The sequence below is a fragment of the Quercus lobata genome, chromosome 1 (genome assembly GCF_001633185.2).
Source record: "Quercus lobata isolate SW786 chromosome 1, ValleyOak3.0 Primary Assembly, whole genome shotgun sequence".
NCBI classification, from domain to species: domain Eukaryota; kingdom Viridiplantae; phylum Streptophyta; class Magnoliopsida; order Fagales; family Fagaceae; genus Quercus; species Quercus lobata.
Window position 1 is genome coordinate 49,632,363 of NC_044904.1, and position 22,531 is coordinate 49,654,893.

At 37.7% G+C, this 22,531-nt stretch overlaps 1 protein-coding gene and 1 long non-coding RNA gene across 6 annotated transcripts; one reads left to right on the forward strand and one right to left on the reverse strand.

The window, feature by feature from the left end:
- Nucleotides 1-595: 595 nt before the first annotated feature.
- Nucleotides 596-3,782, reverse strand: LOC115991624. Of its 5 annotated transcripts, none has more exons than XR_004092255.1 (4): nucleotides 3,569-3,759; nucleotides 2,700-2,766; nucleotides 977-1,838; nucleotides 596-892 (listed from the first exon to the last, which is right to left on the reverse strand). It is a non-coding gene; the product is annotated as an uncharacterized LOC115991624 (long non-coding RNA). The 5 variants fall into 5 exon arrangements; XR_004092251.1 differs by having other exon boundaries at nucleotides 596-1,021; nucleotides 1,710-1,838; nucleotides 3,569-3,742; XR_004092256.1 differs by having other exon boundaries at nucleotides 596-1,838; nucleotides 2,700-3,199; nucleotides 3,569-3,782.
- LOC115991614 (cinnamoyl-CoA reductase 1-like) lies at nucleotides 1,515-2,687 on the forward strand. The gene is made up of 2 exons (XM_031115435.1): nucleotides 1,515-1,807; nucleotides 2,039-2,687. Exons 1-2 carry the CDS (start codon nucleotides 1,535-1,537, stop codon nucleotides 2,303-2,305), a joined length of 540 nt encoding a protein of 179 aa, XP_030971295.1. The 5' UTR covers nucleotides 1,515-1,534; the 3' UTR covers nucleotides 2,306-2,687.
- Nucleotides 3,783-22,531: the final 18,749 nt, after the last annotated feature.

Consider the following 22,531-nt stretch of genomic DNA (forward strand, 5'->3'; position numbering starts at 1 on the left):
GCACTAATGGTGGTCTAACCAATAATCCACTGTTTATTATAATAAATATTCACAAAAGAGTAATATGCGCCCAAAGCAATTCCGTAACCAACAAAGCACCAGAATTAAAGATACTAGTCGCTAACCCGTGCGATGCACGGGAAAGCACAAAGAATATCTACAAAATCTATATAACATTATTGTTATATTTGTTAGGTTCAAACACCCTCTTCTTGAATTATCAAATTATTAAAAAAAAATTAATCCTTTTCTTCACTTTTTACTCAAACTTGTTTTCATAGCTCATATTTAAACAATCGTAGTAGGAAATTTTCTATTAATAGTAAAATTTGTGTAAAGACAAATTACAGTTTCATGTAAAGTGTACATACCCATACTCTATACCTCTAAGGAAGGAAACATCACAAACCCTTTACATATGTAGGTTGGATTTAAAACAAACTACATATATTCCAAGTCTGATAAGCCAACTCAATGGTAGAAAAATGTTCTTTATAAAATTAGATAGTAACATATTTTACAAAAGGGGACAATTTTTTATAACTCTATCTTGCTACTCATATTCTGTAGTATATAACAAAGTAATATATATATCTAGGTACAATGGGCAATAGCATTGGCTGTTCTTAAGCACAATTCAATATAGACAAATGAGATAGAAAAGAAAAAAAAGTAACATAACAAATACAAAAAGTACCACTGTTCCAGCCCTCTATAACTCCATAAACAGAATCCTTTCCTAACCCAAAAAGACCACCAACAACTCTCCACAACAGTCAAACCAACCTCTCAAAGAAACCCAAGGAAAGCACGACGAAAAACGTATAAAGCTTCCTCCTTTTTCTTATTGAACCAAGAAACCCAACAAAGGTAGCTCCTTTTCCTATTCACCCTGCACAACCAATGGGAAGAACATATACAACAAAGCAAGCAGCAAGACATGGGAGCAAAATATAGAAAATAACTCTATCTCTACCTTTCCCAGCATCCTTGATTGTAGGTCCTTACTTTCTCTTAGCTTCTGTTTTAACATATATAGTATTAGATTAGATATTGATTTGAAATCACGTGAATAAACTGCTAGTTTTCCATCATTCTTTGGACAATATTCTCCCCCCTCCTTGCAATAGGATTTCCGAAAGAGCAATTAAGAATTTTGATTGAATGATTAAATTTATTAGTTTCTAACAATTTACAATTTTTAGATAAGTGGTAATTTATTTAAAGTATCAAGGCAGATGGAATTAAGTATGAAATCAATAAACTATAGGGTCATTGACTATATCCTAGTTGCGTATGTTTTCCTAAGTGAATTGATACTGGGATTTCAATATCAGTCACAAATAAAAAATAAAAAGAAAATCTAATATCAGTTTCAATGGGAGAATAGACTCAAGGTTTTTTTTTTTTTTTTTTTTTTGTGTAAAATAAAATATAATCATATCAAATACTATGAAAACAAATGGACTCATTGTGAGGAACTATCAAATCATAGTAAGAATTTATTTCTATGGGTTGACCAAGTATACTGGAAATGCCATTTACTACTTCCAATTTTCAAAAAACAAATTTGTATCAAAAAAGTTTTTTAGAGTTTTGCCATTTCAAAATAATTTTACTGAATGTTGAGGAAATTCTGTGCAGGAGATGCAAAATATGCTCCTTTGAGAATGCATCCAAAAACCTGAGACTGTTCAAGGCAGACTTACTGGATTATAGCTCAATACGTTCAGCAGTTGAAGGTTGCATTGGAGTATTCCATGTTTCTAGTCCAGCAGTGCCTTCAACGACAGTAACAAACCCTGAGGTAAGAATACCTAACTGTGATTTCTTTTTCCCTATAAATAAATAGTTTTCCATCAATTAGTTCAAAATCTATCAAGAGACCTCCTTAATAAAATACATATATACGTATATACACAATTAAGTGTGCAATGTAGTGTTGGTGTAGTTATCTGGATATCAACTTCCTAATGTATTTGATATATTAATGCACATACATAATTTTTTCCTTTCACATTTAATATACTTTGTGAAGGTGGAATTGATTGAAACTGCTGTAAAGGGCACACTTAATGTACTGAAAGCATGTGTTGAAGCAAAAGTTAAGCGGGTTGTTTTTGTGTCCTCTATTGCTACTTTGCTGATGAATCCCAGCTGGCCCAAGGGTCAGGTGATGGATGAAACTTCTTGGTCTGACAAGGAATATTTTAGAACTACAAAGGTAAACTACCACAAAATACAATTTTATGTTAAGCTTGTTGCTTTATTTTGTACAATGTGTGATTACAATACATTTTTATGATATTTCTTGCATAGCAATCTGATTTATAGATTGCATAGTTTAAAATTTAAGAATGATAAATAAATTCATGGTGGCTTATAATTGCATAGTCTCAAGAGATGAGATTAAAAGGCTTAATTATATTATAAATTTCAATACCAGAAGACTTGAAAAAATAACCTGAAAAAATTAGCAAGGGGGAGAATCTTTCCAAACTTAGAATTTAAAAGTTTAGGGAACTGGAGGTAGAAAGCTCTAGTATGGATCTAGGAACTAAGTTATGTGGGAAAACAGATAACCAAAAATTAAAGAAAGAATCTTCCACCTCTAGAGGAAGAAGCCAGAGTTTGAAAACCCACTAAACTGTTCGAGTTCTACCACAATAAAACCAAAACAAAAAAAGCAAATACTTTACCGGTTACGGTGATACGGCCTATCTCTCTTTGCTTGCGGTTCCGACAAACCTTAACTGAACAATAGACCTAAATAAGATTAAAAAAGAAAAGCAAATATCAGCACAACATTCAATCCTACACTTATTTGATCCCCAGGATTTCATTAAGATTAGTTACAGAAAACTATTTTTACTTTGAAAAAAATTGTCAATAAGTCTAAACAATAAACCCATCTATTGTGACCAAAGCATCCAAATTAAATTACTAAACCCAGTTCCAAAGCAATAAATTCAACTTGTCACCATTTAGAGAGAACTGCGATTCCAAAGGAGCTTCAATTAGAAAGAAAAAAAATAGAATAGGAAATATTTCCAAATTAAAAAATCCAGGCCCAATTGTCCACTGCCCTTTGCTCTTTGCCCTGTGCATCGTGTGTGTGGGTTTTGAGTTTGACTTGTGGTGATAGAGTCCTAAACCAAAACACGATGCAATTCCACAATAGTATACCCATCAATTAGCACTGTTTCTGGCAGGGATAGAATGGAACAAATAAATTAAAAAAATTTTAAAAAAAATCCAAGGGAAAAAAACAAAAACAATAAAGTCATCTATTTTTTAATAAGGGTGAAAGAAGAACCCTAGACAATTCAGAAGGGGAAATTTCTTTTAAAATATATACAGACGACTTTAAATTCAATTTTGAATTATAAAAAGAACCTCCCTACAGAAAATTTTAAAACGTTGCAATTACCTACATGAATAATTATGTGTTTTTCTAAGCACCGATAAGAAGTTCCAGGGAAAAATTCATAACACATTGATAGATTTAACAGTAATAAACAATTAGAGTGAAAGATTTACAGAGAAAACAGCAAAGATCGTAACGTACCTCAGCGGAGCAACCACGAACCTCGCGGAGAATGACCTTAGGGAAGCCATTGACGTTTTCATCATCTTCTCTCTCTCGCTCTTTTCTTTTTTCCTGATTCTGGAATAGGGTAGGGACGGCCAGGTTTTGTTTTAGGTTTTGTTGTTGGGTTTTTTTTTTTTTTTTTAATATATATATATATATATATATATTTAAAGATAAGTATCTGGTGTTTTTGAGTGAATAGAGTCTTTTAACGGAGTGAAAAGAGTTTTTAATTTTATTATTTAAATATTATGTTGAAAAAATTATTATTTAATATTTTAAATATTGTGCTGACGTGGAAAATTGTGGAAGCTTCAAAAGCTTCGGTTTTATATATATATATAGATTACGAAGAAAGACGTACAGTGAAAAAGGGATTTTTTCACCTAATTCCAACCCTTCTCTGTTTACATTTACGTCGACGTCGTGAAACCCATAGGATTTTTATTTTTTTTTTTTTTTTTATTTTTATTTTTTTTTATAGATAATTTCGCTTATGACCAAAATACCAACATAAAATATGCTCTAATTCTAAAAAAAAAAAAAAAAAAAAAAAAAAAAAATTCTTAGACTCTTACCTCAATTGTGTCATCAATTTTTCATTACTTGAACAAACTTAGAAGTCCTCCTCCAAAATATCTATGGTTATACTCTAACTTAATTAGCTTATATATAGAGAGCTAGGGTTTCATCCTAATTTTTTAAAATTCCCTAAATAATATTAATTATAAAAATTGACCCACAAAGAAATTTACTTAAATACCCTTTTTTTTTAATCTTTTCTTTTTCTTTTTTTCTTTTTCAGGTGTTACATTGCCCCAAATTAATGAGTCTATCTCTCTCCTAGGCCTTGCTTCTCTTTTGTTTCTTTTAAACAAATCTATCCAAATCGTTCTTTGCCCAATTTTTTTTTCTTCGTGCCACTAATGTATCATATATAATATATATATATTTATATTATCTATATATATATATATATATATAAAACCGAAGCTTTTGCTAGCACCATAATTTTCCATGTCAGCATTATTTTAAAAAATATATATATTTTGATTTTATATTTCTATATATATACTAAAGAAATATTTTCCACATCACTAATATATTTTCAAATTTTATTTAAAAAAAGAAAAAGAAACATCAAACTAAAATGTGAAACCCGACTCCTATTTTATAACACCAACAAACTCAAAACCCTAAAGAGTCATGCGCTTGGTTAACCCTAATTCCTGAAACATATCTTATATACTCTCTTTTCACAAACCCTCACACACACATACAACACATCGCCGCAAGAGCACAAGCAGCAGCAGCACCAGAAGAAAGAAGAAAGAAGAAAGAAGAAAAAATGGAGGCAGCGAGAACCGTAAAAGATGTGTCACCTCACGAGTTCGTCAAGGCCTATGCCGCTCACCTCAAACGCTCTGGCCATGTATATCTCTCTCTCTTTCTCTATTCATAAACTCTTATTTTTACATGTTGATGATGCGTATATCTGTTTTGTTCTATGAATCTGAAACTTTTACCTTTTGTTTTGTTTGATTTATTTTTTAGTGAGAAGTGAAAGTGATTGTTCTTTTGGGTTATTTGATGAAATATACATTTGAATCTTATTATTGTGGATGTATAGCTATGCCCATTTTAGTGTTTTTGACTCCCCCGCTAGCACCAGCGTATTTATTGTTTCTTTTTACTGGTTTTTGAAATGAGTTTTTTATAATGCCTGCAGACTTCTCCAAATAATAACACCTGTTGCTACAATATGCTGTGCTCAGGCTTTTTTCAAACTAACAAGGAACTTGTGTTGGGTGGATCCCTCAGCCCTATTTCCAACTATGGTGGTGACCAACAGATGCTCAGAATCCTTATCTGGAAGGTAGTACAATATTTCAATTTAATTACTTCATCAAATACTTCTAATTTTTTGTCTCACTTATGATTGTATCATATGTAATTTTTTTTACCAAAAAAATTTATAGTAATAAATGTTACAGATATGGCTCAAGCCCAAGTCCTAATGCATTATATTGTTCTTATTTGAGTTGATATACTAATTTAGAAATATTGTGAAATTGTTTGGGGCATTTTATTGTAGATTATTATAATTTTTAATTATGAGTCTAATTGGTTACCTCAAAGGAGTTAGGCCATGTACATCTATTATATTATTATTATTATTATCAATTAATAAAAATTGATATATCATTTATTGTATGTAATTATTTTGATACAACTCAAAACAAACATCCAAACTGAAACATAAAACCTTGACTCCTATTGATACAACTATTCTTAATTAAATTCAAAAAAATCATTATTTGCTTTGCCTTTATATGTTTGTATGATGTTCTCTATCATTTTTGTTTATGAAGTTTGTCTATAAAACTCACAACAAGTGAATTAATAGAGAGATTGAAAATTGAATTAATTACTTTTTTTTTTCCATACAAATTTGAATAAATATATATAATTTTAATTAAAATGTACTGTGCATTGCATGAGTTAGTGACTATATTATACTATAGAAATAACAACAAAATATGAAACTCACATTAGTAGTTGTTCATAGAAGTTTGTTTTTTTGGTTGAGTTATATTATTTTTGTGGGGAGTTTATTATTGAAATGCAACTTCATAAACATTTACGTTAAAAGACAATTTGTGTTCCAATATTTATGGGACAATATAGTATTTTCCAGCTAAAATATAATGAAATGGAGATTTAAAATAATCTCTTAAACTACCCTAATAGAATATGCAATAACTCATATTTAAGGATAAAATTTAACTACAAAATTAGTTGTAACTTAAGGCTACAAATTCACTCAATAAAATAAATATTACAACATATTTTGAAAATCTAACCATTGAATTGCATATTTTTTACGCTTTTAATACACATGTTAAATTTTGTATCAATCAGATATTATTTACTATATGATCTATAAGCTTATATTTTATGCATAATTATAAATTAAAAAAACTTGCAATTAAAAAAAAATAATTAATGCCATAGTTATTGATCATTAATTTTCTTGAAATTTTGCAAGCATGGAGGATATAAGAAGAAGATGTATTTTAATGGTAGATTTGTCAAAATTCAACTTCAATAAAAAGATATTAAGTTTGTAGCCTAAGGTTATAACTAATTTTGTAATTAAACTTTGTCTTATATTTAATAGTTTTCCCGTGCATCGCACGGGTTGGCGACTAGTATATAATAATACAGGAAAATAGTATAATGAGTAAAAAAAATAATATATTATATTATATATATAATGTTATTTTATTAATTTTAATTAATAATAATTAATATTTTCTTCTTATTTAATGAGTACAAAGAAGTTATATATATATATATATATATATATATATTTTTTTTTTTTTTGACAAAGAAATCATATTTTACATATTATATACTGTGGGGACCGTTCGATCAATAGGCCAATAAAGTTCAGAATTGATTCAGGATTGTTGGGCCCGTGGCCCATCTGAGGATACATATCCGTCCGAGGAAGCCAAGTTAGGTCATAAGGTAGTTACTGAACGGGATGGTAGACAACATCACAAGGGTAGGGTTCTGCATATCCGTCCGAGGACACCCTACTCCTCGGCAGTATGCGTCCGAGTACGATCAGGACGTGGTCTTATTGCAACCAGACCTCAGAATTAGGTCACCGTAAAGGATAGATTAACCGACCAAAGATGAAAGAGAATAAGACAAACAAATCTCTATAACTACAGCTGCCTCCGCATTAATGACCTCTCAACCAACTCTCTGACCGCATTAATGTGGAGGTGATACCTGAACAGTAAGGAAGCATCCTTACAGCTGCCCATAGGAAGTTCCAGGAGGTGCTAGATGGGACAGAAAGAAATCCTCCGGACCAAACCTACACGTGTGCGGTAAGGATGGAACGTAAAGGGGGGTATATAAACTAAAAGAAGAGCATGAAGAAAGGGATCGAGACAGAAAAAGAGAAGGGAAAGAGACATAAACAAAAAAGAAGAGAGCAAGAGCAGAGAAAAAGAATTGCATTGATCACTAAAGAAAACGATCGTTGTACCAACTTTAGACCTTTAACATACTTGAGAGTGAATCTTTTTAAGGGAGACCACAGTTAACCTAGTTTTTTACACCCACGCTCTACAAATCATATTGTCTGGGCCTTTTTACGTGCGAACCCAACATTGTTACGGTTCGTTACAAAATCGCGTCCTTACAATTGGCGCCGTCTGTGAGAAGAGCTTGTGTTAGCTTGTACAACTTCTGGTACAACGTTTCCGATGGAAGGAGTGGAACTACCTCATCCCGCAGCGGGACCGCATCAGGATGATGTCAACCTGCATCAGGCGAAGTCAAGGGGCTCTCAGCATGGTGGTCCTCGAAGGAGTCCCGAACGGAGGGAAGTCCGGGAGGGGAGTGTACATACAACTCATACCACCAGGAGCCATTCACGCGGGAAGAGTCACGTCTCCCATGCGAAGCATGGTGGGAATCTGCAACGTGAGATCGCAGACTTGAAGAGAGAGTTGCGCCATGCACGGCGGGAACGTTCCCCACCTTGCTCTGAACCATCATCCGGGGAGTCGGATGGAACTAGCTACAGGCGGAGGTCGAGAACTCCGCAAAGCGAGATTTTCTCCTATGTAGAGGAACATCGCCATAGGCGTAGGCATAGAAGTCCAACTAGCAGGGGCTTGGGAAACAATGCCATGAATAAAGCCTTGAGTCAAATTTCCAAGTCACCCTTTACAAGAAACATAGACGATGCTACCCATCCTTGGCGGTTCCATCAACCTACGTTCTCTCTGTATGATGGCTATTCAGATCCAGTGGAACATGTAAGCTATTACAGTCAGAAGATGGCTATTCACTCCAGGGATAATGCTTTGATGTGCAAGATTTTTCCCTCGAGTTTGGGTCCAACGACGATGAGGTGGTTCAATGGCTTAAGGGCCAATTCTGTTGGATCTTTCAAAACGCTGACTCAGGCTTTTGGTGCTCGCTTTATTACATGCAGCCGGACTCTTCTGCCTCTGGGATCCTTGTTGACTTTGTCTATGCGAGAGGGCGAGACTCTCAAGAGCTATTCGGATAGACACTAGGAAATGTTTAACGAAATAGAGGGGAAGAATGATCTTGTGGCTATAACCACTTTCAAAGCCGGTCTCCCAGCTGATCACGACTTGAGGAAATCCTTGACGGGTAAACCTGTCACCAGTGTGCGTCAACTGATGGACAGAATAGAAAAGTACAAAAGGGTAGAGGAAGATCAACTTCAGAGGAAAGGAAAGGCCAAGATGATCTCTCAGGAGAGGAGGGATTTCAGGTCGGATCATTATAATAACAGCCGACCAAGGAAGGACTTTGTTGGGTAGTCGGGCTCGGCGGACGCCCAGGTTGTTAATGCAGTATTTCGGGAGCCTGTTCAGCAGGTTTTGGAGAAGATAAAGAACGAGCCATTCTTCAAATGGCCGAACAAAATGGCGGGAGAGCCTAGAAAACGCAACCCGAGTTTGTATTGCCATTACCATCAGGACCATGGGCACACGACGGACAACTGCAGGAATTTATGGGACCACTTGGAGCAGTTGGTCCGTGAAGGGAAATTAAAGCAACTCTTGCATCACTCCAGCGGAAGGGCGAGCCAAGCAGGTTCCGAGGTGCGTGGGGATACTTCATTAAGGCTCCCCCTGGGTACGATTAACGTCATCTTTGCGGCCCCAGAGAGGACTGGATCTTGCCCCTCGAGAGTGTTGTCGGTGTCCCGATCCCCGGCCGAGGATCATTCTCAGGCATTGAAGAGAGCCAAGAGGCATGTCCCCTTGATTTTGGGTTTTTCAGATGAGGATCTGGTTGGGACCATACAGCCTCATGAAGATGCCTTGGTGGTAACATTGAGGATTAGCGGGTACGATGTCCGAAGAGTGATGGTTGATCAGGGAAGCGCTGTGGATGTGATGTATCCAGATTTGTACAAGGGGCTAGGTTTGAAACCAGAGGACTTAACAACTTATAATTCCCCTCTAGTGAGTTTTGAGGGAAGGCTGGTCATTCCTATGGGGCTAATCAGACTGCCCATGCAGTCAGGCACGGATGTGGTGGAGGTGGATTTTATTGTTGTAGATGTTTTTTCTCCGTACACGGCTATTGTGGGCAGACCTTGGCTTCACACCCTCAAAGCGGTTTCGTCCACCGTACATCAGAAGGTGAAGTACCCATCCGGAGACCAAGTGCTGGAGATCGTAGGGAGTCAGGCGGTTGCTCGGCAATGCCAAGTAGCGGCTATACAGCATCGGCCAGAGGCAGAAACCTCGGCTACCGCCGATAATGAGTTATAGCAATTAAAGCCCCTAGTATCAGGCTTAGAAGTGCCAACCAATGAGGTAGAGTGTGAAGATCTGGAAAAGGCAGTTATCGCTGATGATCCAGAAAAATTCTTCCGGGTTGGGGCCAAGTTGCCTTTGTAAGAGAAAGCGAAATTGCTGGAGTTCCTCTGAGCCAATGTGGACGTTTTTGCATGGGACCCGTACGAGGCCCTAGGGGTGGACCCGAATTTCATTTGTCACCGACTCAACGTGAACCCTGCCGTTGTCCCCAGGAGGCAACCTCCTCGGCGACCATCGAAGGAGCATGCCGAGGTAGTTAGAAGCGAAGTTGCCAAGCTCAAACAGGCTGGGGCTATCAAGGAAGTTTTTTACCCTCAATGGTTGGCCAATACGGTGGTAGTAAAAAAGAAGACTGGAAAATGGGGAGTGTGCGTGGACTTCACGGATCTTAATAAGGCCTGCCTCAAGGATCCATTTCCTATGCCGAAGATTGACCAGTTGGTGGATGTGACCATGGGTCACCCTAAGATGAGTTTCTTGGATGCCTTTCAAGGGTATCACCAAATACCGTTGGCCGTCGACGATCAAGAAAAGACTGCTTTCGTGACCCCGATTGGGAACTACCATTACAAATGATGCCTTTCGGTTTGAAAAACGCTGGATCTACCTACCAACGCATGATGACGAAAATGTTTGAGCCACAACTGGGTAGAAATATTGAAGTTTATATCGATGATATGGTTGTAAAAAGTAAAGTAGTGTCCGAACATGTGGAGGACCTCACTAGTATCTTCGGGATACTGAGAGAACATAAGTTGCGCTTGAATGCTTCGAAGTGCTCCTTTGGTGTAGGTTCCAGAAAGTTCTTGGGGTACATGGTGACCCATAGAGGAATTGAGGTGAATCCAGACCAGATTAGGGCCATTAACGATTTGCAAGCACCTCGGAATCCAAAAGAAGTGCAGAAACTGACTGGGATGACTGCTGCATTGAATCGGTTCATCTCCAGGTCGGCTGAGAGGTGTCGTCCTTTTTTCCGCCTGTTACATAAGTGGCAAGGATTCGAATGGACCGTGGAGTGTGCTAAAGCGTTCCAGCAGTTAAAAGATTACTTGTTTAGGCCACCTATCATGTCTAGCCCTGAAGTGGATGAGGTGTTGTATGCCTATTTGGCGATAGCTCCCCACGCAGTTAGTTTCGTCTTAATACAAGAAGACAGTGGCGTCCAAAGGCCAGTTTATTATGTGAGTAAATCCCTCCATGAAACCGAGGTAAGATATCTGTCATTAGAAAAGGCCATATTGGCGGTGGTCCATGCAACACGTAAACTTCCGCACTATTTTCAAGCTCACACTGTGGTTATTTTGACCCAACTGCCTCTTAAGTCCATACTCAGAAGTGCTGACTACACCGGTAGAATTGCCAAGTGGGGCACGATTCTGGGTGCTTTTGACATCAAATACATGCCCCGCACCTCTGTAAAAGGTCAAGTCCTCGCCGATCTGGTAGCTGAATTCGCTGAGTGCCTTGAGGAAATTAGTAGGAATCAAGATCACATGGATGAAAAATCGGTTGGCCTGATATCCGCACAAGGGGAGTCTATATGGAAAGTGTATGTGGATGGGGCCGTAAACCAACGGGGAGCTGGATTGGGATTGGTGCTGATATCCCCCGAAGAGGTCATCATCGAGAAGTCGCTAAGACTAGGGTTCTCGGCTACTAACAATGAATCAGAATACGAAGTCTTGATAATGGGAATGAGCATGGTCCATAAAATGGGTGGAAAGACAGTGAAACTATTCTCAGACTCGAGGTTGGTAGTCGGCCAGGTGATCGGAGAGCTGGAGGCCAGAGACCCAAGGATGCAAGGGTATCTGGACCGGGTTAGGCGTATGCGAACGGAGTTCGAGTCTTTCGACGTATTACATATTCCACGAGGTGAAAATACCCACGCTGATTCCTTGGCGACCCTTGCCACCTCCTCGGTACGAAATTTCCCTCGGGTGATTATCGTCGAAGACTTGTGTACTCCCACTTCACCAAAAAAGGAGGTTTGCCAAATCCATCAAGTTAGTTCGTCGACAAGCTGGATGGATCCCATTTTAAAATTTCTCGAAAGTGACTTATTGCTTGAAGATAAGCTGGAAGCTGAGAAAGTACGAAGGAGAGCTCCTTGGTATTGGTTATCCAAGGATAAAAAGTTATACAGACGGTCCTTCTCTGGGCCATACTTGCTCTGTGTGCCTCTTGAGACAGCAGAGTCAATCCTGGAAGAATTGCATGAGGGCATTTGTGGAAGCCATACAGGAGGAAGGTCTCTATCATGCCGAGCCCTCACGCAAGGTTATTGGTGGCCGAATATGCGGAGAGAAGCGCAGGAATATGTTAAGAAATGCGATTAGTGTCAAAGATATGCCCCGAATATCCACCAACCGGTAGAAGTTCTTAACCCTCTCTCAAGCCCGTGGCCTTTTGCGCAATGGGGGCTGGACATTGTCGGCCCTTTTCCTAAAGCCATAGGAAACAAGAAGTACCTGCTGGTCGGCACAGCCTACTTCACTAAATGGGTTGAAGCTGAGCCCTTGGCTAACATCAGGGACGTAGATGTGAAGAAGTTTGTCTGGAGGAACATTGTTACACGATTTGGAATTCCCCGAACTCTTGTCTCGAATAACGGACTCCAATTCGATAGCAATGCCTTTAGGGAATATTGTTCAGAACTGGGAATAAGAAACAGATATTCCACTCCAGCTTATCCACAAGACAACGGGCAGGCTGAAGCTGTTAACAAGGTAATAGTCAATGGGCTTAAGAAGAGATTGGATGATGCGAAAGGAAAATGGGTGGAAGAATTGCCACATGTGCTTTGGACGTATCGGACAACACCCCGACATTCGACGGGAGAAACTCCCTTCTCCATGACCTATGGGGCTGAGGCCGTCATTCCCCTGGAAACGGGATTCCCAACGTTAAGGACCAGTACATTCTCTTCGGGTAATAATGATGCGATGTTGGAAAAAAGTTTAGATCTGATTGAAGAACGAAGGGAGAGCGCGATGGTTTAGTTAGCTTACTACCAGCATAAACTCAAGCAGGGCTACGATAGCAATGTGAGGATGAGGCCGTTAGCCATAGGAGATCTGGTGCTGAGGAAAGTCCTGGGGGCCACTAAGAATCCAAATTGGGGAAAACTGGGATCTAATTGGGAGGGGCCATATCGGATCACTTCTATAGCAGGAATAGGAGCCTACTATCTAGATGACCTAGATGAAAAACCTGTACTCCATCCTTGGAATGTAAATAATCTCAAGAGGTATTATTATTAATAAAAGTGTTTCAATTCAAATATTTTCTTTTAAACTTACGTCAATCATACATCCTGTACTCCTGCATCCTATTATTTATATTGCATTGTTAAACAGAAACCAAGTTATGCCAGGTCCTCGGATCGCAAACTTAGTGGAAATTAACATCCTATGATTTATATTGAATTGTTAAACAGAAACTAAGTTATGCCAGGTCCTCGGATTGCAAACTTAGTGGAAATTAACATCCTATGATTTATATTGAATTGTTAAACAGAAACTAAGTTATGCCAGGTCCTCGGATCGCAAACTTAGTGGAAATTAACATCCTATGATTTATATTGAATTGTTAAACAGAAACCAAGTTATGCCAGATCCTCGGATTGCAAACTTAGTGGAAATTAACATCCTATGATTTATATTGAATTGTTAAACAGAAATTAAGTTATGCCAGGTCCTCGAATCGCAAACCTAGTGGAAATTGACATCCTATGATTTATATTGAATTGTTAAACAGAAACTAAGTTATGCCAGGTCCTCGGATCGCAAACTTAGTGGAAATTGATATCCTATGATTTATATTGAATTGTTAAACAGAAACTAAGTTATGCCAGGTCCTCGGATCGCAAACTTAGTGGAAATTGATATCCTATGATTTATATTGAATTGTTAAACAGAAACTAAGTTATGCCAGGTCCTCGGATCGCAAACTTAGTGGAAATTAACATCCTACGATTTATATTAAAACGTGGAACAGAGGCTAAGTTATGCCAGGTCCTCAGACTGCAAACTCGGTAGAAATTAGCCTTCTATGTTGTGTATTGAATTGTTGAATGGTAATAGAGTTGTGATGAATCTTCTAATCATAAACTTGACGGAAATAATGCCCTATAACATTCATTGAGGAGTCGGACAGAGAGCTTTGGACGCAAGATTGGTGCACAATAAAGAAGGTGGTTAAAATGAACCCATGCAAAATTACAACGATAAAGTGAATGACTGCAAAGATAACATAGAGCCGCCAGAATGATAAGAAAATGAGCAAAAAAGTCCTCTATTAAGTGTCTTTTTAAAGTTACAAGACAGGTTCTACTTTTTTAATTTCAACTGGATCTACGGGGTCTGGCTGGCGGGTATGTATGCCTCCGAAGTTGCGATTCCATCTTTGGCTTTGGTAATGCCCCTAGTTGGTAGAACTGTGGAGTCCAATTCCTATTGAAAACCCTGGGAGGCCGTCTCTGCCTCCGAAGGGTTGGTGATCTTGTCTGGGGAAGCTCCTGGAGGGACTAATCCCTCTTTAGTTGGTCCCGGTTGGCCGCAAGGAGGAGAATTACGAGGCAAAACCTCCTCGTTAAGGTTAATAACTTGAGAAGGAGCGTCAGCCTGATAGGGTTGAGGAGCGGAGGGGCGTATCGCCTCGGGGTAATATATGTTCTCTGGCCTACGTAGCTCAGATGAGGCTTCAACCTCAGCACGGTTAAGAGCCTCGCTCCAAGTTCTCGCGCAGTAGATGCGGCATACCTCCGGAACCTCGGCTCTCAAAGACTTCTCAGTTTCAGCTATCCCAATTTCGTAGCCTCTCTGCTCGGTTTCGTTCATTGCCTGTTCGGCATTAATTTTCGCTTTCTCGGCTTGCTCTTTGAGCTTTTCAGCTTGCTCCCTTAGCTTCTGAGTTTCCTCTAGGTGCTTCTTAAGAACAAGAGCTTGCTCCTGAGTCTTCTTCAGCTCGGCATTCGTCTCGCGCAGAAGTCTTGCTTGTTCCTCGGCCTGCTTCTGGTAGCCTTCTGATGTCGATTCAGCACTCTTGCGAGCTTCCTCTTCGACCTGTAGTTTTTTCCTTGCGTCGGCCAAATCCTGTTCAGATTTGGACAAGGTCTGTACAGCCATTACCCTTCTTTTCCTTTCGCCATCTAGCTGATGGGAGCAAGCATTGAGCATCTCATCTAGCTTGAAAGTATTTTGGATGATCTGTAAAAAAAAGGGGGGGGGGGGAGTTAACATTATAGTCAATGAAAAGTGCGTATTGGTGAGTAATAGTCATAGAATGAAACAGTGTAAAAGACAGCTTCTCACCATGCCCAAGTATCGTTTGTTGTCAAGGATGAGTTCATTCTTCCTCATATTCTTTATCTCGGCCATATCTTTTGGGAGCAATAAGGCTTCCTCTATGGCTGAGGCTACGTGACATCCAATGCCGCCGTTAAAGTCCCTTATAGAGGCATCGTCTCGCAGGGGCTCCCCACCGTGCATAGGTGCTGGCAGCCACGCTTGCGGCTCAGGATGTGAGGAATCAGATTTCTCTTGGCCCCGCGTAGCTGGGTGCTTAGTTTTCTGCTGCTTTGCAGCTTGTTGGTCATCCTCCTCTCGAGTGGGATGAGACTTGCTTGTATCTGCCACTTCCTTGCCCTTCTGTTCCCTGCGTTTTTTCTGCTCGGCAGCACTGGGAAGCGCTGGTTGTGGAGATGAACGAGGAGGGTGGCGAGGAGCTAGAGGAGGAGACCTGGCTGGAAGAGATGAAGCCTAGGATGGTATTGTTTTGGCAGGTGCAGACTTTCCTGGCTGACCTTCCATCAGCTCCAGCAAGCTTTTCTGGGGTTTCCTCTGTATCCCCATCTCGTCAGGGTCTTCCTCGGGGCTTGTGGGCTGATCAAAAATCCCGAAATCGTCCGAGGATTCAAATACTGTTACAACGGTTTTCTCGTTTTTTCCCTTTTTCCTTCCCCTTTTTGTTTCCTTTTTCTTGAGGGAAGGTAAGGGTGAAGAAGGTCCCGCCGAGATGCTGGCCACGAAAAGAGGCTCTGTGCGAGGTGTGTATTGGGGAAGCGGAATACCCTCTGGAACGATAAATCCTTCGTAGGCAACACTGATATGGTGAAGCCGAGGATCACGTACTCTAATCACGCACTTCGGCGCTTGAAAGGCAAAAGAAAGGAGGGTATAGCCAAGAATTAAATGTACTGCCTGGAGCTGACCATCAGCCTCGTTCACGTATATCTCAGCTTTCAATAACCTGTCTAGGCTCGCCTTATTGACTAATCTGAGATTGGGATTCGTGTAGCGCCTATCTGCAAAACCGTTGATTCTAAAGTTAAAGTTGTAGGATACAAAAATAATAAAAGTAAGTAAAATGTGTTCACGAGCTAAATAGTGTAGATCTATAACTTCGCACCCACCTGGTGTTCCCTCTACTGTCGGGCAAGGTAAACCATCGTGCCATTCCCCAGAAAAAATAAGGAAATCCTCTTTTAGGTTCTTATTTGAAGTGGGGAGGCACTGAATTAGCCTTACTTCAGGATATCTCGACTTGAGATAATAGCCCTGGTCAGCTAGACGGTGAAGGTTGTACACCCAATTCACGTCATGATGAGTTAGCTTTAGATCCATTCTCTTGTTCAGAGCGTCTATGCTTCCCAAGACCCTAAACATATTGGGAGCACACTGGGTGGGGGATAGCCTAAAGAAGTTGAGGTGACTCCTAGTGATACTACCCATGGGGATGGTCATCCCGCCCTCAATAAAGACAATCATGGGGATGACTACTTCCCCAGTTTGCCTGGCATCAACCCACTCCCCTTGGGCTGCGTACCTCATCCCTACCGTTGGAGGGATCTTGTACTTAGAGCGAAAGTTTCTAATACCCTCCTCGGATTCAACGAGACATCGAAATGGATTCTTCTGTTTCCCCATTTTCCTAAAAAACTTAGTAGAAAAGATTTTTGGGCTTGAAACGAAAGTGGTAAAAACTTCAAGAGGACTTACAGGTTCAAAGGAAGGGCCTCGGACAACGTATGATTATTTGAAGTCGCCAGGAGAATGACGAAGACTGGAAGAAGGTAGGTTCAATGTATGAGCTCTGGAACCATGTAATCGTCGAAAGTAAAGTACAAATTTAATTAGAGAGCGCCTTTATAGTCATATGAGGGTTGTGAGCGGTGAAATTCCCGCTCACAAAACAAGGAAAGCTCTCTGCCGTTTGATTTAGATCTCACCGTCGAACGTGGGAGATAGTGGAGTTGTCAAAATTTAATGCTGCCAAAATCGGGATGCTGAAGCGTCAGGGGCATGCCCCAAAATGCACGCAGGTACAGGCTTATGACGTCAAAATCCACCATCTCTCCCGAGGAGTCGAAAAGTGGGATTTTGAGGGGCTATTATGGGGATCGTTCGATCAATAGGCCCATAAAGTTCAGAATTGATTCAGGATTGTTGGGCCCGTGGCCCATCCGAGGATACATATCCGTCCGAGGAAGCCAAGTCAGGTCATAAGGTAGTTACTGAACGGGATGGTATACAACATCACAAGGGTAGGGTTCTGCATATCCGTCCGAGGACACCCTACTCCTCGGCAGTATGCGTCCGAGGATGATCAGGACGTGGTCTTATTGCAACCAGACCTCAGAATTAGGTCACCGTAAAGGATAGATTAACCGACCAAAGATGAAAGAGATAAGACAAACAAATCTCTATAACTACAGCTGCCTCCGCATTAATGACCTCTTAACCAACTCTCTGGCCGCATTAATGTGGAGGTGATACCTGAACAGTAAGGAAGCAGCCTTACAGCTGCCCATAGGAAGTTCTAGGAGGTGCTAGATGAGACAGAAAGAAATCCTCCGGACCCAACCTACACGTGTGCGGTAAGGATGGAACGCAAAGGGGGGTATATAAACTAAAAGAAGAGCATGAAGAAAGGGATCGAGACAGAAAAAGAGAAGGGAAAGAGACATAAACAGAAAAGAAGAGAGCAAGAGCAGAGAAAAAGAATTGCATTGATCACTAAAGAAAACGATCGTTGTACCAACTTTAGACCTTTAACATACTTGAGAGTGAATCTTTTTAAGGGAGACCACAGTTAACCTAGTTCTTTAAACCCACGCTCTACAAATCATATTGTTTAAACCTTTTTACGCGCGAACCCAACACTGTTACGGTTCGTTACAAAATCGCGTCCTTACATATACAAATGATATAATAGTAAATTTATATAAACTACATTTTCTACTCTCCCACTTTTCTCCATAACCAAACAAAAAATTTTCATCCTTCCACTTTTCTAGCTTTCCAACCAAACACATATTGAGGGAAAATTAAGGGTATGTTTGGTAACTATTTTTTCCCTTTATTTTCTATTTCTAAAAACAATTTTCTATTTTTGAGACTAAAAAACTTGTTCGGCAACCCAAAATAGACAAAAAACAAAACTGTTCTCAAAACTCAATTTGTGAAGGAAATTGAAAACATGCAAAAGGTTTTCTTCAGTTTTTAATTTTCAATAGTCAATGAAAATACGCATTTAATTTAATTAATCTGTCTCATTTAATGAGTTAGCATTAGAGTTCAAATCCTAACTAACCAAACATGTTTTTGATTTAAAAAGTACAAGAAAATTGTTTTTTTTTTTTAAATTATATTTTCAAAAACAAGTTTTTGAAAATAGAAAACAAAAATTATTACCAAACATAACTTAAATCTTTTCTATCCTCTCACTTTTCCATCTTCCCACTATTTTCAATCCTCACATTTTTCCATCCTCCCAACCAAACGGACCCTTAGTGATTGAGTCTGTTTTTGTAGTCTCTGGATCATTGAATTTGGACTATTTGGTTTTTATACTCAATAATCAATTGACACAAGAATAATAAATTTAGATTTTGGGCTCTTTGGTTTTTGCACTCAATAATAAATTTGGCACAAAAAATTAAAAATTTAAATGAGACACGTGGTGCAAAGTGCAAAATTGGGCTCCAATTGAGAAATTTAATTGTATTTTCTCTCAACTTTGAATATATATATATATATATATATATATTTTTTTTTTTTTTTGAGAGAGAGAGAGAGAGAGGACAAAGTTCAGCTGCAAACTTGGTTCTTTATGTTCTTAACACTTATATCAAATTTCAAGTTAATCAGATATTATTTACTATTTCAATCTGTAAACTTATTTTTTGTGCATAATTTTAAATTACAAAAACATAAGATTTAGGCATTTGATTGGTGATATAGCTATTTATCTTTGATCTTTTGGAAATTTTGCAAGCATGGAAGATATAAGAAGAAAATTTAATATGGTGGATTTTTCAAAATTCACATCTAATAAAAAGATATTAAGTTTGTAGTCATTGGCTACAACTAAATTTGTAGCCAAACTTTATCTATATATATATAAAACCGAAATCTCTAAAGTTCCCACAATTTTCCACTTCACCACTATTTTCTTTTTCTTTTTATTTTAGGTTTTATATTTTATATATGTATTATTTCTCTTCAATGTGTAATTATCTTATCGGTGTTACAATAGTTTAGTTTAAGTAAAACTCTATTAGATATATGTTTCAAGAGCTTGAAAATTCTACTTCAACTAAAATTCCATAACAAAAAATTCAACAAATATATAATATAAAATCATTATCTATATCTATATAAAACCGAAGCTTCTAAAGCTCCCATAATTTTCCACGTCAACAATATTTATATAAATAATAATAATAATTTTTTTCCCAACAAATACAAATTACAAACCCGATTCTTATTAAAACCCAACTATCTCTCAAACAAAAAACCCTAAAAGTCTAAAACCAACCGTTCTCTCTGCCTCTCTAAGCCGTTCTTTCTGTATCCCTAATAGTCCACCATAGCCATCTTTCCCACCCATGACTGAGCCGTTACCCATCATAGCCATCACAAAATCTCCAATGTCGCAGGCCCAGTTATGCAAGTGAGATGCTCTTAATATCATGTATCTAATCTTTCCCTCTCTCTTTCTCTTTCTAAATATTTGTTTTTTAATGTTCATTGGCTTTGCTTCTTTTTGTTGATTCCTGTTGTTGTATAAATAATATTTTGATTTTTTATTCAGTTCTTTTGCAAATACTGTTGTTGGGTATTGTTAGTTTTTTTTTTTTTTTTTTGATTTAATTTTGTGAATTCTTATCTGGGTTCATGTGGCTACCACTTAGAAACTTGATTTTAGTGTATAGTTTCTTTTTAGGCATTGATTTGTGAGCATTTTAATTCTTGATACAAATTCGAAATTCATAAGGAATTTTAAATTCTGATTCTTTGGGATTGTGTATTTGAAATTTTAGTGGAAACAGAGCTCAGGGTTTGAATTTTTTATGATTCATATGTCAGATATTGGGATTGGTAGGGATGGTGAGATAGGTTTATAACTACTTATTATTGTTTATATACATTGTTGACTTTTTGTTTTCTTCTTATCGTTTTTCCGTTTTTTGTTTTCTCTTTTCCCTCTGCGAGAAGAAACCCATTGAAGGTTAAGAAGAAAGAACAAAGTAGCCTTGCACCACGGGTCTGCCAGTAAAATCACTACGGTAAATTGATTTATTTTATTGTTCCCTTTCATTGTTTACTATCACGCTACTGTTATTGCTCAATCTCTTTTTCACTGACATTGTTGACCTTTTGTTTTCTTCTTTTCGTTTTTCCGTTTTATGCTTTCTCTTTTCTCTCTGCGAAAAGAAACCTAGCAAAGGTTGAGGAGAAAGAACAGAGTAGCCTTGCACGACCGGTCTGCAAGCAAAATCACTACGGTAAATTGATTTCTTTCATTGTTCCCTTTCATTGTTTATTGTCACGCTATTGTTATTGCTCAATCTCTTCTTCACTGTCACACTACTGTCTTTTTGCTTCCTTCCAATAATTTCATAGAAATATTGTTTTTCCATTGTATGTTTTGATTTAGACAACTTTAGTCAATTTTCCAAATTACACCACATTTGCTTTGGCGATATAAAAACAAATGTTAGACATGTTGGTGAGAAATATAAAAGCCATGGAAGAGTTGGGTTTCTAGCTTAAAATTATTAATGGCAGAATTTGATTAGTTATGTAGTTCCATATATTTAATACTCCTCAATTTGTTTGTTCTGCCTGTTTGTTGTGTTATTTGTTGCATTACTGGAACTGTTCAATTTGTCAATAGGATGTGTATTTCCGTTTTAAATTTATTTATTTTTTATAATAACAAGCGTTAATAACTAAGACATTGAAATTTTGTGCACACCATGTGTTTGACAAAATGCCTTACTTACTCTTGCATTAGTTTATAGCCACTTTATGGTTTGTGACTCTTGGTTTTAGTTGCTATTGGTCATTGACTACCTTTTGTTATGTATCAATAATAAGTCATGATGATATGAAAAATGAGTAGAATTTATTTAATTCAGCAACCTATTTATTTTAAGAAAAGTGTTAATTTAATTTAAAAGTTTCACTTATTAGGCCAAGAGCGGCAGCTTTTGTATTTAAATTTTTTGAGATTAGTGTGGAGCATTTCAGTTAAAAAGAAGCTTGGATCTGTCACAAGCCAAAAAATATATTAATACATCAATAAAAAACTTTGGCTAAAAGAAGCTTTTGTGTTTTGATTTTCCTAATTGTAAAAATTGGCTCTGTCATAACTAAACAACCATATCTTATAATAAATGGATGACATTTACTTGAATCTTCTTTGTTCATGAAGGTAGTAAATAATGAACTTTCTCTGTGATCATACTTGTGTTTTTTCTTAAATGGAGGAGGAACATTATAAAATGCAAAAAAAGGTGAATGTGCAGTGCATGATATTGCTCCAATATTTAAGTTGACCCTAAATAATTAGGAGTTAAATCTTAATTTTGGAACCTAATAACCTATCGTTGATGAGAAAAATAAACTAAAGAATTTGATGCTTGTGACTCTTGGAGAATATATTTCCGTACCTCTCTTTCTTTATAATTATTACTATAGCATTCGTCTAATTGAAAAAACATAGTTTAGCTTAAGATTGTCTAATATTCATTCTTTTGATATTTGGGTGTTAATGATATAGTTATTGTTAATGATACACCATATACTGTATATTAGCTTTCTACAAACACTGTAGTTTGTGAGATCATATTAACTGCAATTTCATTCTCTAATTCATTATAAACTGTGTGTATGTGAATGTGAGGTCATACCTTGGAAATTTTTATTGATTTTTTTGACCATTGGTTATGAGATTGATATTGAACTTGGACTTGGTTCTATCCATTTGGTATATAATTTTAGAAGATAATTTCAAGCTTTGTGAATGAGGGGTTGGGAAACTATGAAGTGGATCTGATTTGATTATGATTTATTTCATGGCGTGATTATGAATTTTAGTGTGATTTAAAGGTGACTTGGTGTTTTTCAATATATTATTGGAAATGAATTGTGAGTCTACAATTGTAAAGTCTCATTACATTAGAGTTTTGTTGATTTGATAGGGCATTTTGTGGTGGGGTTGGTATTGAACATTGAATTTTGATATTCTTCTT